Source organism: Lytechinus pictus, chromosome 15 (genome assembly GCF_037042905.1).
Source record: "Lytechinus pictus isolate F3 Inbred chromosome 15, Lp3.0, whole genome shotgun sequence".
In the NCBI taxonomy this organism is placed as follows: Eukaryota; Metazoa; Echinodermata; class Echinoidea; order Temnopleuroida; family Toxopneustidae; genus Lytechinus; species Lytechinus pictus.
Window position 1 is genome coordinate 19,466,423 of NC_087259.1, and position 17,999 is coordinate 19,484,421.

At 36.9% G+C, this 17,999-nt stretch overlaps 1 protein-coding gene across 2 annotated transcripts in view; it reads right to left on the minus strand.

The window, feature by feature from the left end:
* LOC129277854 (valine--tRNA ligase-like) overlaps window positions 1–17,638 on the minus strand; it is a 35,103-nt gene extending 17,465 nt beyond the window's left edge. Inside the window, exons 1-16 of one of the 2 annotated variants that reach the window (XM_054914032.2) lie at window positions 17,459–17,638; window positions 17,094–17,344; window positions 14,258–14,333; window positions 13,604–13,704; window positions 10,926–11,053; window positions 10,163–10,327; window positions 9,630–9,831; window positions 8,447–8,555; window positions 7,604–7,783; window positions 6,956–7,080; window positions 6,254–6,357; window positions 5,600–5,758; window positions 4,016–4,106; window positions 2,621–2,726; window positions 2,336–2,406; window positions 513–743 (exon numbers count right to left, since the gene is read on the minus strand). In XM_054914032.2, the coding sequence (XP_054770007.2) occupies window positions 513–743; window positions 2,336–2,406; window positions 2,621–2,726; window positions 4,016–4,106; window positions 5,600–5,758; window positions 6,254–6,357; window positions 6,956–7,080; window positions 7,604–7,783; window positions 8,447–8,555; window positions 9,630–9,831; window positions 10,163–10,327; window positions 10,926–11,053; window positions 13,604–13,704; window positions 14,258–14,333; window positions 17,094–17,330 (2,085 nt within the window). In that variant the 5' untranslated portion in view covers window positions 17,331–17,344; window positions 17,459–17,638. The remainder of the gene's footprint in view (window positions 1–512; window positions 744–2,335; window positions 2,407–2,620; window positions 2,727–4,015; window positions 4,107–5,599; window positions 5,759–6,253; window positions 6,358–6,955; window positions 7,081–7,603; window positions 7,784–8,446; window positions 8,556–9,629; window positions 9,832–10,162; window positions 10,328–10,925; window positions 11,054–13,603; window positions 13,705–14,257; window positions 14,334–17,093; window positions 17,345–17,458) is intronic. The other variant, XM_054914033.2, reaches the window with a different exon arrangement.
* Between the last annotated feature and the right edge of the window lie 361 nt (window positions 17,639–17,999).

Sequence of the window (17,999 nt, forward strand, 5' to 3'; positions counted from 1 at the left end):
ATGACATCAACCGCATCGATCACATTGCAGAGTAACTTGATCAATCTTCATCAAATTAACGGTGTACAGTCACCCTCTACCTCCCACTAAACCCCTCGCTACCCCTCCCCCATCCCACACGATGCCAAGTACAGTAACAATTAGCTTGAGAGTAATCCCTTAATGGCAACAACAGAATCTATCCTGTTGCTACATGACATAATAGATATTCCATCATATACAATGGTGTACACATGTAGTCATCCTCTTCCCTCATCTCCCCCTCCCCACCCCCTTACCCCACATGGTGCCAACAACAGAAAGCAATCCCAGAAACTCACTTGGAGGACAATCCCCTTCATGACGTCAACAGGTTTGAGTCATGTTGGCCAGACACTTATCCAAAGGTGTATTATACATAGGCCGGGTAGCTACCATAGTCACCTTACCCCTACCCCCCTCCTCCCACACCCCTTCCCCATCCCCATCTATCACTACCCACCCAACATGCAGACAGCAATCGGGTGACTCACCTCAAGGGTAATCCCCTTGATGACATCAACAGGATCGATCACATTGCCGAGGGACTTGCTCATCTTCCTTCCATGCGCATCCCGTACCATGGCATGCAGGTAGACCTCCGTGAACGGGAGGACGTCGTTGAGGGTCAGACTCATCATCACCATCCTGGCCACCCAGAAGAATAAGATGTCGTGGCCTGTCTCTAGGAGCGTGCCGGGGTAGAAGGACTTCAGATCAGCAGTCTGAGGATGAAATATCAACAATTCTTCTTTCTAGTTTTTTTTTCATTTGGAATATATAATTCATCTTTATTTGCCATAAAACAAAACATCAAATCATTAACACATCGAAACAGGCTTAATAAAGACAGAAAAAATTAAAGATCACTATAAAATGATTATACTGTAACATGTAAATATTCAAATAGAAAGAATAGAATTAAAGCCCAGGTTCCTGACAAGAAAAGTTCAAAACTAAATGGCCCGAATTCACAAAGATGGTTTTGAAAACCCACGGTTGAATCCATGGTTTATGCAGATTTCCTGTATAAATTATGCTTAATTTAGTGCGTATCAGGCACGTGTATAAAAATGTCCAATGCTGATGCGCGCTTTTGTCAGTGCGCCAAATTGACGCCTGTTACCATGGTTAGATACGCTATTTTATTCATGAGTCAACTGTTTGAAGAGTGGACTCATGAATAAAAACAGTGGACTCATGAATAAAATAGCGTAGAATCGGGCCAATAAGCTCATCTGGCCCATCGGGCCTCATGGGCTAATAAAACTAAGTGTATAAGAAATAGTACAGGACAGTAGATAGCATAGAGAGAAAAAGAAAAGAAGGGGAAAAAGTAGCTTTCCTTAACCCTAACTAGACCGGGCTTTTTTGGCTGTTCTGCGGCCGGGGGGGGGGGGGGTTGATTCAACCCCCCCCTGAGATCTCGGCCGCCGATCGCGCGAGCGCCGCAAAAATTTGCACGCTGGTAGTGTGCGATGTAATCTACAAGGCTGTATGGTAAAATTTTCCAAAATAATGAGATTTTATTTAATATGAATTAATAATGCTAATTTATGCATAAATCATACTTTTTGCTCTAATTCACTAAATAAAGCTCCTAGAATGCTAATTTTTTTGTAAAAGTATTCTTTGTAGCATTCTTAACAATGGCAATTGAAAAAAACTTCGGTTTGGAAATCAATTTCTTATGTATTTTATTGTTTTATGTATTTCATTGTTTTTCAACCTTTTGTTTTTCTTTGTTTTTTTTCACCAGATTTATTGCACAACCTTTTTGAAGCATAATTATGCTAAAATCAATTGATTTCAGCTGTTAAAAGCAAAAATAACCATATCTTTATGAATAAGATGAGAAAACTCAATTTGCATTGACTTTGTACACAAAATCACGTTTTGGAACAATTTTTGGTCTGACATGCACTTACAAAATGTTGCGTAATTTTGAAACCGCATACCCGGGTGTCGCAAATTTGGTATGAAAAGATGCGCGAGACTTGAAAGTATAAACTCTGTGAGTGGCGCGGTAAAAAAAGTTTTGTGCGGCGAAATGATCGCAGAAAATGTTGAGGGGGGAGTTGATTCAACCCCCCCCCCCCCCCGGTCAGTTTAGGGTTAATGCTATAGTTACATGTACACCAACAAAACCAACTCCTTGATTTTTGTCTGACTTTGGGCCTATCGATATACACATCCCATTTAATAACATTTCTTCTCAACAAATATGCCCTAGACCAATCATATAGCAGCATTTCAGTGGCTTACAACACTAGCTGGTAACTTGCCATTGATAACATTGTTTTGTTGTATCATGTACCTGATTGGGCCATCCAAAAATGGAGAATGGAAATAATCCCGAGGAGAACCAGGTATCCAAGACATCTTCATCTATAAAGGGAAAAGAGAGGACATAAAACAAGTGTTATCATGAAATAATGATGATGATAATAATGATAGTAATGACAACAACGATGATATGGGGCATTTTAATTATATTGTGCACATATCCACCACTATCCTTGTAAGGTGCTCAAAGTGCGCCTATATTACCCTATTCTATTCTAGGTTACAGATTCCAGTGCTTTTACTTTTATTTTCTAACCTTGTTTGAGGGTTATTTTGTCCTCTGTGACCTTGAAGCGTTCTGCAGCTTTCCGCCTGGCCTCCTCCTCAGTCAGGGCGGAGATCCAATAGTTGTTATCAGTTTCCTGTGTTCAATAAAAAGACACGAAATTATTTCAAGAACATTGCTAACAATGTTACTACTACTACTACTACTATTAGTTCTGCATCAAATTTACTAAAGATGTCTTCGACAGATATTCCTGTACTACTTCTCTGATCAAGTCTTTCATTTTGGTATGGGAACAAATTAAAGGACAAGTCCACCCCAACCATTAGTTGATTTGAATAAAAAGAGAAAAATCCAAAAAGCATAACACTGAAAATTTCATCAAAATCGGATGTAAAAGAAGAAAGTTATGACATTTTAAAGTTTTGCTTAATTTCACAAAACAGTTATATGTACATCCTAGTCGGTATGCAAATGAGGAGACTGATGACGTCATCCACTCACTATTTTTTTGTATTTCATTATATGAAATATGAAATATTCTGATTTTCTCCTCATTGTCAAGTAAAACATAGATTAATTCCTCCCTGAACATGTGGAATTAGCATTGTTTTAATACTATATGGTTCAGTCAAGTTGGTCCTTATTGTCAAATCTGTAAAAAATGAAATATTGTATAATTCAAACAATAAAAAACAAAAGAAATAGTGAGTGATGGACATCATCGACTGTCTCATTTGCATGTCACTGAGATGTGCATATAATTGTTTTGTGAAAAATAAGCGAAACTTTAAAATGTCATAACATTCTTATTTTACATCCGATTTTAATGAAATTTTTGGCGTTTCGCTCGTTGGATTTTTCTCTATTTATTCAAATCATCATTTTTCTGGGGTGGACTTGACCTTTAATATATTCATCTCAGTAAATTTATTGTTCAGTTTGATACAATCAGCTTAAGAAAGTGCAATGTAAACAAATTCTGCAAACCATATTATTTCATCAGAGCCTGAAATCATGCCACTGCCTGAAGATTGGAATCCCTGTTTTCTGTCACTTACAGAACTGCCAAAGCCTTGAAGTATACAAAGTATTCATCTACATTTATGGAATGTGCAAATACATAGATAATCACATGTATTCCTGTCTAGTCTACTGTACAGGCACATACCCAGATTGAAATCAGCAAATGGGTGTTCACACAAAACTAGCATATATAAAACTTGCTGTTTCAATTTCGGGGTCTGCATTACTCTATAAGTAATCAATCATGAGCAAGAGGGCATTCAGTACACAAGTCGTTGTAGGCTGCATATTCAGACCACTGAACTCGAGAGAAGGGTTTGCACACCAGACTAATACATGTCTGCCCACCCCTCTTGCAATTTGTATGGATGAGAAGTATATTGTTTTCATTGCACTTACATCTCCTACAGGAACACCCGGGTCGTTGATTGTCACAAAGTATGCTGGGATACGATGTCCCCACCACAGCTGTCTTGAGATACACCAATCCCTGTGGAGGGAAGATTTTGCTAATCAATTTTTAAAGGCCAAGTCCACCCCAGTAAAATGTTGATTTGAATAAATAGAGAAAAATCAAACTAGCATAACGCTGAAAATTTCATCAAAATCGGATGTAAAATAAGAAAGTTATGACATTTCAAAATTTTGCTTAATTTTCACAAAACAGTGTTGTGCACAACTTGGTGACATGCACATGAGAAGAACGATGATGTCCCTTACTCACTTTTTCTTTTGTTTTCTATTGTTTGAATTATACAATATTTCATTTTTTACAGATTTGACAATAAGGGACAACTTGAGTGAACCATATAGTATTAAACAATGCTAATTCCACATGTTCATGGAGGAAATACCCATTGTTTCACTTGACAGAGAGGAGAAAATAAGAATATTTCATATAATAAAATGCAAAAGAAATAGTGAGTGGATGACATCATCAGTCTCCTCATTTGCATACCAACCAGGATGTGAATATAACTGTTTTGTGAAATTAAGCAAAACTTTAAAATGTCATAACTTTCTTATTTCACGTCCGATTTTGATGAAATTTTCAGTATTATGCTTGTTTAATTTTTCACTTTTTACTCAAATCAACTTTTTGTTGGGGTGGACTTTTTCTTTAAAGGCAAGTAGTAACTTCTTTCAGGATTCAAAATTAAAATCAGCATTCCAATTGCCTGACCTTAGCAGACCAAGCTGTCTTTCAAAAAAAGCTTGTATCTTAAAATTCAAAACTTTTTAGGAGAGCTCAGGAAAAGCTCCATTTTAGAGTTATGACATAAGTAGCAACATTCTTTTGCCTATAAATACTTCTTTACAGATTTTAAGAGACTAAATTTTTAGACATGCGGTTGCCACCATTGCAAAAAATGCTAGGTGCAGCTTTGTCTTTAATAGTTTTCGTCAAAAACTTTGATTTAAGATATGAGGTTTTGATGGCCAACTGAATATAGAGCAAATCCATGACATAATAGCATACCAGAGATTAAGAGGAGTAAAGCCATGCGTTACATTATTGGAGAAAGGAATTCATCTCCTATTCATTTTTGTTAACTTGTGGTGTGTAAAGCTTGGCAATCACAAGGAAATGGTGCTATATGAAATATCAACAAGGTTGGTTTGGTTTAGATTTCCCTTGAATATGGCATGCAGCATACATAATAGACCTGTTTGGTTTCAAATCATAGTAACTCAAGTACTGACATAAGATTAAAGGCATTTCAGTGGATTATGCAATGAGTATTGATGTGTCGCTTTGTCAGTGAATTAATATGTATTTATTTGTTACATTACACAGCGGGAGAAAATAAAGGTGATTGCTGCAAATGTGACGCAAATCCGGAGCGCCTATTCAACTTGTAGCCCCCAGTTAATAATTATAATTTTCAAACATGTAGCACCTTAATAAAATTGATCCACAGAAACATTGGAACTTGGAAAATTTAGGATTATCACTCTAAAAAATGGAATCCAATGTCCTACCTGATGTTATTGAGCCAAGAATACCACGTCTTCTTGTGCATCTCAGGGACGATCTTCAGTGTGTTGTTCTCTACTACTTCTACTGCTCGTCTAGCCATTTCCCGACAGTCAACAAACCACTGAGACTTCAGTAAGGGTTCTACGATGTCTTTGGAACGACTGAGGAAGAATGAGATGATTTGTTTCATGTAGTACAGTTGGTGTGTATTGTTTGTAAAAAAAAAACATCACCACAATCAACATCTATGTCATCAACATCAATATTACTATCAATATTATCAATGGCATCATCATCAACAAGTATCATCATCATTGTCACAGTTCTTTATAAAATACTCTACTTCAAAATCATCATAATCGTCAACATAATACTCGTCATCATCATCAATATCATCGTCATCATTATCATCATTCTCGAAACCATCATCACAACATCATCAACATCATCATCATCTATCAACATCACCATAATCATCATCATTATCGTCATCTTCGTCATAATCGTCATCATCGTCTTCATTGTCATCATCATCAACATAATCATCAATCATCAACATTATATCATCATCATCATCATCATTGTATCATAACCATTAACATAATATTCATACGTTTCATATTTTTGTAATAAAAACATCCCCACAAATGCATTACCTGCACGTTGGCACCACCATAGGGTTTGGCTTTGTGCCTCTGTAGAGATCTTTCTCCTTCAGTGCTTCTAAGACAGCTCGTCTTGCGTTAAACCTCTTCATTCCCTGAAAGTCGATTTGAAAATATAAAGGCTGAAATATCGCAAATACCTTCCATCAATAACATCAGTGGCACATAATTAAAAAAACATACTGCCTCTAGTTAAGAACATGGTTTTGAATCATCTGGAGTTTGAATCCATAGTTTATGCAGATTTTTTTTTACATTGAGTATGCTAAATTCAACACATATATAGCGTCCAATAATGAATGCACATTTCTATAACAGCATGCTATAAAATAGACACATGTTACTATGGTTACAATTAATGTACATAAATGGTGGGCTTATACATACAATAACCTTAATGGCAAGAGTCAAATTTATTACCCTGTGGCAAAACCGTGCAATTATTATTGGACACTCTATCAATCTACCTACTGAATAAAGTGTGATTAAGAATGAAGTCTGCATAAAAAACAACCTTTGTGAATTTGTAAATACAAGTTGAACCGAAAACTGGAAATAAAATGTGATTTCATAGATACATAACAAAACAAAATAAGTTCCTTTAAATAAATGATAACGATTAAGACAACACACAACTTCATAAATGAAAATAAAAACCTAGAGAGACAAACAAAAAGGAAACAAAGTCCATACCTTGAACTGTCCACCAACTTCTGTGATGTTACCATCATCATCAATGACATTGAGGAATTCAAGATTGTGACGCTTGCCAACCTGGTAATCAGTGTGATCGTGGGCTGGTGTGATCTTCACAGCACCTAGGAAAAACATCAGTGAGAGCAATTACAACCAAACTTATTCCACTGCCTGCCGTGAGAATAATTGTGATAGAAAGTCTTTTACAATTCACATAGATAGGAACAGCTAAGGAAGAATGAATTGAATTGTATTTTTACAGCTGGTGTTTTACATTGTTCATTATCAGCAACATCATCACAATCAACATTTTACTGTTATCAAGATCGATATCATTGTCACTCTTTTCATCAACATCATTCTATAAATATCATCATCCTTATCACAATCATCAAACTTACCATCATCATTGTCATCATTGCCGTCATCATCATCACAACAATCATTGTCATCACGACCATCATCATCATCACCATCATCATCATCATAATCATCATCACCATCACCATCATCATCACCAACATCTTCACTATAACCACCAACACCACCACCATCACCACCTTCATCACCATCATTGTCCGCTCCTCCATCCATTCATCCTCATTCTCCAATTTTCACCCCCATCATCACCACCCCCTGAGTTACCTGTTCCGAAGCCCATTTCAACAAAGTCATCGCATAGGATGGGCAAGGAGCAGTTCCTGAATGGATGAATGACCCGCTTCCCGTGTAGATGCTTGTAACGGTCATCATCCGGATGGACGGAGACGGCGGTATCACCCAACATCGTCTCAATACGAGTTGTCGCAACAACCAGCTCCTCATCTATGTGAAATATGTATTTTGATAAAAAAATATACTGATTTTTAATGAAGAGAAGTGACAAGCTCCTTATCTTTGAAAAATAAATCTATTCTGGTAAAAATAAATCAATCTTTATTTTGTCTACATGTATATCTTCACTTCCCCTAAATGTCTACAACATAGCAAGAAATATACAACAAAAACAATCTCACATTTATCTATTTAAAGGACAAGTCCACCCCAACAAAATGTTGATTTGAAAAAAGGAACATGGAAAATGAAACATGGTTAGGCATATCACAGGTGATATGCAAATGAGAGTTGATGAGGTCTCACTAGTTCTCTTGTATTTTATGACATGAAATAAGCAGTTTAGGTTAAAGGTTCATGAATACACTCTGGATTGAAGGATTAACTATTGAGGTATGGCTCAGACATAAACGAAACAGCATCTAGGGCCCATTTCATAACGAAATTACAACTGTTATCACTTTGCCATTATGGCAAATACCATGGCAACAGGGCTCAGCAGCCAATCAAAATCAAGGATACCATGGTAGTTGCCATAATGGCAAAGTTACAACAGTTTTAACTCTTTATGACACAGGCCCCTGGTCAATAATGATGGGTCAAATCATTTATCACATGACTTGCCAACAGTCCAATATCAAGATTACGTCTTACCAGAATCTTGAACCTTGTAGGCAAATTCTACTAAGACCCCGAATTCAACTTTCTCTTCATAGCCAGGCACAGAGAGATAGGTCCTCCCAGTCAATTCCTTCTTCTCTACCTAAAAAAATATATATAAAAAATAAAAGATTAGGAACCTGGAAAATAAATAAACTGTGTCATCAAAAGTTAATTAATTTCTTTATTTTGGCTAAGAAAAAAATCATTCCAAGCCCTGAAAATATCGAGAGGAAAGACCTTTGTGATACAAAAATCTCATTTTGTGATAAATTTTGACATACCATTCAGAATATATTAATCATATTTCACACTTATCCTTTGCTTTCCTTTTTTTTATCCCCTTGGTTGTGAAAATTTTGGGCGGTCCATTGCCCACTATACACCCTCATCTGTACGCCCGGGGGGGGGGGGAAGTTTTGAGAAAAATCAGACAAATAATGAGAAAGTTATGAGCATTTGAATACTAGTATAGTAGTATTGCGATCACTAATCAATGCTATGGAGATCCTACCATTGGCAATGCAACAAAAAATGTGTGATGCCCGGGGGGGGCCACTTCCATTGACGAGTGGATACCATGCGCGACCATGGGTTCTCGAAAAGCACCCTAAACACGTATTTTCCATATTCTGAAAATGCACCCCTTAACAAGTATTGGAGACAAAACGATACTATTGGCAAGCATTCCCTGAATTGAACCCCTAAACAAGTACAGCGATATTTCAATTGTTATGTCATGGACGTCGGTCGTCGGTTTACCTTTACCTACATCATTGGGTTTAGTACAGCCCCACATCCCACCCCTCGCGCAAATCGTACTCTAAACACGTAATGTTGACTCCTGGGGCAAAAAGTACATCCTTTATAAAACATTTTAGTCTTAATTTTTTATACCCTCGCAAATTTGACCCATAACACGTAGCTTTCCTAGCGAAAATCGATACCCTTTTTTCATTAGTTTAGTGTTTTTGACACCCTTATTACGTTACGTACGTAATGTGCCCTAAAAAAATTGAGACTCTCGCTATTAAATTAGGACAATTGGCAAGTACCGACAGTCTGCAAGCACAGACCCTGATTGAAAGTTGATAATGTTGATTATGTGATAAGAGTGTCATTTAGGATCTTTGCCTGCAGACTATGACAGGGGGGCACGCCCGCCTTGCGGACTTACTTCGATGTCGGAGATGGCAGACTTGAGGGTACAGGACCAGTTGATGAGACGGTTGCTCCGGTAGATGGTGCCGTTCTGATGCATCCGTATGAACGCTTCCTGGACAGCGTTGTAGAGCTTGGGGTCCATGGTGAAACAGGCCCTGTCCCAGTCCATTGATGAGCCAAGGGTTCTCAGCTGATCATAGATCCTTCCTCCTTTCCTGGATGGGGATATCATCAGAGAAATATCGGATCAATCTCTTAAGAAGCCTCTACATTTTATGAATAGTCCACGAGCGCAGCAGTTGGTTCCAGTTGTATTGTATAAGGACTTAATAACCACTGTAACTACAACCATGTTGGAGTCGCCTAGGTTGTTGGGACAACACTGAGAAAATAAGCAGAAAATCTTTCCTCCTTCTCTTGTGGATCATGAAAAACAATGTATCAACTACCAAAGCACACATCTGATATGATATTCAAACTTTTTATTATATGTATTACTTTACAAATTGCTTCATTACTCCTCCCCCCCCCTTTTGCCATACTTACTCATGTTTCCACTTCCAGACCTCCTCTACAAAGTTCTCTCGGCCGAGATCGTGTCTTGTGAGCTTCTTCTCTCTCCACAGCTTCTTCTCCACGACCACCTGAGTAGCAATGCCTGCGTGATCGCATCCAGGATTCCACAGACATACCTTGCCCTTCATGCGGTTCCTGTACAGAGCAAGGATTGGATTATTATTTAATCATTAAAGTGTTAAAAGTGGCAAATTGGCAATGCAGTGCACGACATACAGCATTGATATACAAATTGCGAAATGTTACAATTTGCAAATGATTCATTATATATGAATTATAGTCAACATTTTAAGCACTATTGTCCCCCACCCTAGCAATTGTTTTTTTTTTTAAGTCTTTCAGTATATATCTATTTCAATTATAAACTAGAGGGGATCCAAAATAATTGTAGGCCTACTGAGTGAAGTATGAGTGGTTTTCTTGATTTGAGGTACAGATGATGTATTAAGAAAAAAAATCTGAACTGCTTTTTCTGGCCTTAATAGAATATAACTATAGTGATATATAAATCAAATTAGTGCAAATTTGAGAAAAAAAAAGTAATTAATCAATTTTGAAAATAATAAATTTCTAAAATACTTTTCCACAGCATTCAAATTAAGGTATTCTTTTATAATATTGCTATACACAAAAGAGATGTGAAAATGAAAAGCAACTGTGCCAAGAAATTGTTGCCCACTTGTGTAGGGGCAACTGATTTTACGTAAACTCTAAACTTGTAGTGCGTACTGACCATCTTGTGAGGGCATCTTCAACGGCATTCGTCAGGGCGTGGCCGAGATGAAGAGACCCGGTCACATTGGGAGGAGGAATACAAATCATGAAAAGATCCTCCTTCTTCAGATTTGTCAAATCTCTACCCTAAAAGTAATAATCAGTTTGAAAATTCAAACCTTTTGCCAGGTTTGCTTGATAACATACACAGACAAATAAGTACGCAAGAACCCAATTGTATTTAAATTCAATCAAACAAGTCGGTCTTGAGACAAAGCTAGCACAAGTTCCAATCTCACACGAGTGTCAGAATACAAGTCAATTTATGCTGAAGCAAACCAAGGTGGTGTTGCCAAAAATTACTTGAAATCATGTGAAAATAACAAAAAACTCACAACTCACAATTATTTTCAGAGTCTTGGCACATATTGCATTGTGGGACTGAATCAATTTACTAAACTGAACACAGCTGGGGCCGGTTCAGTTGCAGAAAGAGCTACGATCAAACACAACTCTAGCAATCAAAAGCAACTTCATGTTTCAACCAATAAGAAGTGAATATTTTGAAATGGCGCTTGGTATTTCTAGGTGCATTTGAACACAACTCTTTCTGCAATGAGCTCCTGGGGCCCGTTTCATAAAGGACTTGCAATTGTTTAAGTTTGCCATAATGGCAACTACCATGGTAACAGGGCTCAGCAGCCAACCAAAATCAAGGTTACCATGGTAGTTGCCATAATGACAGTTACAACAGTTGCAAGTCCTTTATGAAACGGGCCCCTGATAATTTAAAAAATATGAAAAAGAGAAAGGGAGAGTTGGGGTTTAAAGCTAACTTTGAAAGGTTTTTGATTCTTTCTCCTTCAAATCAATCTAACAGTAAAAGTTGTAAAGACTAGCACATCAATGATGTGGAGCTCATCCAGCATCTCGAAACGAAATTGAACACAATTTTAATTTCAGCCAAGTTGACGCTGTAGTGAATTATATTGGTGACATAAATTGAGGATATAGAATTGAAATAAATGAAGAAATAACATAGAAGCATTTTTTGTGATCTATGAATAAATTTCATATAAATTAAGCATAAATGATTTTCTCATCAAAATTTCTTAACTCTGTGTGAAACCTTGGTGAACCTCATGTAGCTCTCAGATGGAACAAAAATAATCAAAATCAATCAACAAATAAAATAAGAATTTTTTGTGAGTTTTGAAAATATATGAATAAATTAGCATATTTAATGAGTTTCAAAATTCTGTGTTTAAATTTTGTATCACCACCTCGAGCTATCATATAAAGCAAACAAAACTGAAATTGATCAACAAATGAAGAAGAATAAACATTTTTTGTGATTTATGAATAAATTTTGCATAAATTAGCATAAATGATTTTCTAGACAAAATTTCAAAATTTTGTGTACAAGTTTGGTGAACCTCATGCAGCTCTACCAGATTGAACAAAAAAAATCAAAATCGGTCAACAAATAAAGAAGAGGCATTTTCTGTGATTTATGAATAAATTTCGCATAAATTAGCATAAATAATTTTCTACTGAAAATTTCAACATTCTGTGTAGAAGTTTGGTGAACCTCATGAAGTTCTACCAGATGGAGGAAAAAAATCAAAATCGGTCAACAATTAAAGAAGAAGCATTTTATGTGAATTTTTAAAGATATGCATAAATTAGCATATTTCATGAGCTTCAAAATTCTGTGTACATGTAGAAGTTTTGAATCCCCCACCTAATGCTATCATATAAAGCAAACAGAATTGAAATCAGACTTGAAATGATGAAGAAGCATTTTGAAATTCAGTCAACAAATAAATAAGAGGCATTTTCTGTGATGTATGAATTTTGCATAAATTAGCATAATTTTCTACTCCAAATTAAAAAAATTCTGTGTAAAAGTTTGGTGAACCTCATGAAGCTCTACCAGATGCAAGAAAAAAAATCAAAATCGGTCAACAAATAAAGAAGAAGCATTTTATGTGAATTTTTGAAAATATGCATGAATTAATTTTGCATAAATTAGCATAAAAATTGTTTTAGTCAGAATTTCAAAATTAGTCAGAATTTCAAAATTCTGTGTATGTTTGGTGAACCACATGAAGATGGAAGCAAAAAATTCAAAATCGGTCCACAAATAAAGAAGAAGCATTTTTGGGAATTTTGAAAAATGCGCATAAATTAGCATATTCAATGAATTTCAAAATTCTGTGCAGAAGTTTTGAATCCCCCATCTAGTGCTATCATATAAAGCAAACAGAATTGAAATCGGACTTGAAATGGCGAAGAAGAAGCATTGTGGACGGACGACCGACGACAGACGCCACGCCACGGCATAAGCTCATCTGGCCCTTTGGGCCGGATGAGCTAAAAATCGGTATTACCAAATATCAGTTCAACAAGAGTCAACACTTCATGAAATGATCATGGAGTGCTTTGTGTATAATGGGATTTTAACTTAGAAAGTTTTTAAAATAGCACATTATTTAGCCCACCCCCCCCCAAAAAAAAAAAAAACTTATATAATTGATAAACTTGACAATTTCAAAAGACTTTGAAAAACAGATCAAATATACATTCATCATTATGTGTTACATTGTCACATATTAAGGCCTGCACATAAGTTAAAGTCACTGTAGGCTAATGCAATGGCAAAATATTTTTTGAAGTACAATCAAAGTTTCTTACTCCATATTCTGGCTTGAAGAAGCCCTGTTTTTCCCACCATGAATACCAAGCAGCTTCTACATAGGCAGGGCTGTAGGAATCAGGGAGGGTTCCACTCACATCTGAAATGTAATTCAACACAAATGCTCTTTATGTTTAATTATCAAGTACCATAAATTTTATTTTCTTTACCAATTTACCACCATTATCTTCAACATCATCACCATCATCATCATCATCATCACCCCACTAACACCAACACCACTGTCATCACCACTGCTACCAACCCACCACCACCACCATCATCATTATCATCATCATCATCATCACCACCACCATCCTCATCCTCACCACCACCACCACCATCATCATCATCTTAGTAGTTTAGCCAATAGGCCTCCTAACCATGGGGGAGTACATGCACTTGTGCCATCACATAATTGCATCATAAACCTACACGCATGCATAATGTTTTATGATGGTTTGTAAAATCACTTGAGGCATCATGACTTAAATTCTGAATTGTCTTTTATATTATCACTGGGAATAAAATGCTTATAATTTGATTGATTATAATTAAGGAGAATTTTTTCATAAATTTGACCAGAAAATTAGTTTAAAAAATAATACGTGCTTTTCAGGTAAAATGAAAAAAAATAATGAAAGTTACCTTACCTTTTTTCTCTCCAGGTGGAATATTTTTGTCATAAGTTATTGCAACTTTTTCTTTCTTCTTCTTATCCTTCTTGCCCTGTTTGAAACAACAAACAGAATCCAAGTTCAAGAAACTTTTTTTTTTCAATAATTACGTCTTGCTGTTGCAGCTGAGTTGAGTAAGAGAGAAATGAGGAATATTGTATATCTGAGGGAGGGGCAGGTAATGGGGGAGGGGGACAGAGTGTACCTGACCACTGTCAGAATTTCAAAACTTAAAAAATAAATTAAAAAGTGATGGTTACAACCTTTCTTTTTTGTGATACTTTACTAATTTATTTTCTGCTTGTCAAAACAATGTTTGTCATCTCGGATGCTGCATGAAATTTATCTTAGATGGGGAAATCCATTTCCATGCAAATTCAATGTATTATCATTTATGAACGGAAAATGAATTTGAAGAAGATTTCTATTTCAAACAGTAAAATATGGATTATTATTATTATCTTCACCATCTTCAATCTACTCTTTGGACTCACTGGATGCCAACATTTCACTCTTTTTTCAAGGAAAAAAATGGAATTATGTGTGGAAACTTTCATGTTTTGTATCTTGCTAGTGTTGTTCTTTGCAATATTTTCAACAAGATCTAGTCATGCTAGTCATCAGTAGACTATGCCCTTTTATGCTGCAAATTATTGCAGAAACAAAACATGATTGGACCAAGGATGTGATACTATTTTGCCATAGGCTGTGGGCAGACTGGGCTTGGCCGAGCCAACTATCAAAATATACTGTAGACAGCAGTCAAACTTAAAGGATATTTAAAGAAAAATTAAAAATTATGCAACTAGCAAGCTGGCAGCCAGCCAGGCCCAGGGGGTTTCGAAAAGCACCCTAAACAAGTATTTTCCATGTTCTGAAAATGCACCCCTTGACAAGTATTGGCTATAGATCGAGCCTGTGGGGGTAGGGGGGGCCAGTCAAATATATTGCTGTACACACGCGTGACCAAAAAACGTGTTTAATTTTCAAAAAAGGGGTAGTTTAGAAAGTCTGGTCAATGGTCAATCGCAGGGTCAAACGTATTTAGGGTTTTTTTTTTTCCAAAGCTCTTTTTTCTTAAGACTAGCCAAACGTGTTTAGGGTATGTTTTTTTTCCCCAAGCTTTTTCCCGGGGTCACATTCTGGCGACTTGTTTAGGGGCCAAAATGTGTAAATAAAGCCTGCGAAAAACTTGTTTAGGGTGTCATTTTGCACACAGAGAAAAACTCTTTTAGGGGGTGTTTGGAAATAATTTGGCCACATGCGTGTACAGCAATACATTTGACTGCCCCCCCCCCCCCCCGGAGATCAAAATCTGTGACGATCTTGATATATACTTTCTAATGTCCTATCAATGAATATCCATAATTTGAGCTGCGATTTCCGCGCATGCGGCAGTGAATTAATAAGGGTGAGGAACCCGATACTGGCTCTCAATCGCCAATTTTTAGACTAACCGGAGGATGGATATGGAGTGACATTAAAATGAAAAGTAGGAAGTTTTTTATTCTTTTTTAAATTTAAAATCGTGTTGGTGCATGAGTTTTATATTTTCCCCTATAAAATCCCACCACTCGGAGTATCAGAGCGAGTTCACCACCTTGATGTTCGGCCTTCGGTGGGTGTAGCATTAATGTAGCGGTAGTGGAGTGGAGCCCTACACAGCCAAACAGGGCTACACTGTCACCACTCACACTAATACGAGGTTCGTATATATATACGAACCTCGTACACCGGACCGTGTTTGACCGTAGATTTCGAAGTAGTCGGCAAACATTGCTTCATTGCTGAAGTAATATTTGCCGAAACTCCTTCTCGCTACGCACCGGGGCTCTTTCCGGTAAGTAGCAATACATAACAAAATTATACATTACATATGATATTTAACTCATTTCATTTAAAAAGAGCAAATTTCGCTTACCTCGGCCTAGCAAGTGACTTCGTTTGTCTCTTCTACGGAAATACAAGGAAGCCCGTTGGTGGCGCTAATAAATTTCACAACCTTGATTCAGCTCCTCGGTAATTTTATAACTGTGTCTAAATTCTTTGAATGCGCAATTCTTATGATTAATTTACTAATTATGGGCACCAATAAATAAAATACCTTCAAAAACATAATTCAGGATTACTATTGGCGATGATAACACTTTTGTTGCAATTAATTTAAAACGATGACTAATATAATTTTTTTTTTTTTAAATACACATGCCTGGAACGAAACCAGCAGTACAAGCAGTATTAACGAACGTCACGGTATACCAAAGTCTATACAATGAAAAGATTGGACACTTCACGGACTTCGCGTAATGCCTTGCGTCGATTTGCGTGTAAAATAGTGTAGGTTCCTAATCCTTCCCTTGTCGTGTCTTTGATATGAAAATAAATCGCGCGCCCTCTGACTTTAGGCGAAAATTGATATCTACGCTGACCAAATTTTATCTCCGTGAAATCTTCACTAAAGATCAAGAAAATATACATATTTTTAAGAAAAAACTTCAAGGAGAAGTCACGGAAGGATCTAAATGATTCGGTAAGTGTCATAGCAGAATGTGAAATACCAGATTATTGGTGATATTTTATGCGGGCAAAAGCCCACTATCTTTTTGACTTGTCGTGTGTGTCGCGTGCATATGACTGATATTCCTTCGCACGCGAGATGATATGAACACATGGGTGCACTGTCACTGGCGTCATGACTTTACCAATACCAAACATTGATTTGAGGTAGGGCCTAGGCCCTAAATTAAAAAAAAGACTCAATGATCAATCTCACTCTCAGCTGATTCAGAAAATTTGTTTCAGCCGTTCTTACCTCTCCACTTTTATTTTCCTGTTGAGCTTGCTTTTCTTGTTTTTGTTTGAACTTCTCCAGCTTTGCCTGTCTTTGTGCCTCCTTTTTCGCTTCTTTTTTCAGCTGAGCCTCTGTCTTCTCAACGGCTTGTCCAGCCGCACCGGCCCCGGAAGCTGCGGGGTTGGGGTCGCTCGTAGATCCCGCAGCGGTCGGCTGAGACTGAGCCAGATTGGGTGTTCCTTCGTCATTCCCTGCCATGGCTGTAACCTGAGCTGTGCAAATTTCAAAATAATCAGCATTCGAATTAAATGACAATTCTATACATATATCAAAAAGGCAAAGTAATGAATGCAATAGACAAGCAAGAATGTGCAATTCATACTCACAAATTCACTGGTTGATTGAATTTGTTTGTCTGACACGCGTAATCAAAAGTTTACATCCGATATAACTATGCCAATTTGTCTGTGTACATTATGGCGCCATAGATGATATCCGATGTATTTATTTGCGAGCACGCCTTTTCTGATGCAATCGTTCCTGCAGCTCACTGCTCAGGCGACCCCGCGAGCGACCATTTGTTTTTCAAATTTATTTATTTACGTTTTACTTTTCCATTTGCCTGCTAAAAGCCCAATATAGTTTCATTGAAAATAGGCTTATAGGGCATGTAGGGCCTACACGAAAACTCAGTGGCTTACCATACGTGGGGGACTCATTGGGGCGCCGGCATGGGGCTTGCCCCCCCCCCCAAAAAAAAAAAAAAAAAAAACGCCACTGTGAAAATAATTTTAAATTCTTGTAAGGGAAACTCATTCGACTATAACTTTAACAGTTAATTATCGTGATATATCATTTATCTAACTTATATCATAAAATAGTAGCAATTAATTTAGTCAGTAAGCAGTAAATTATCGTGATATAGCC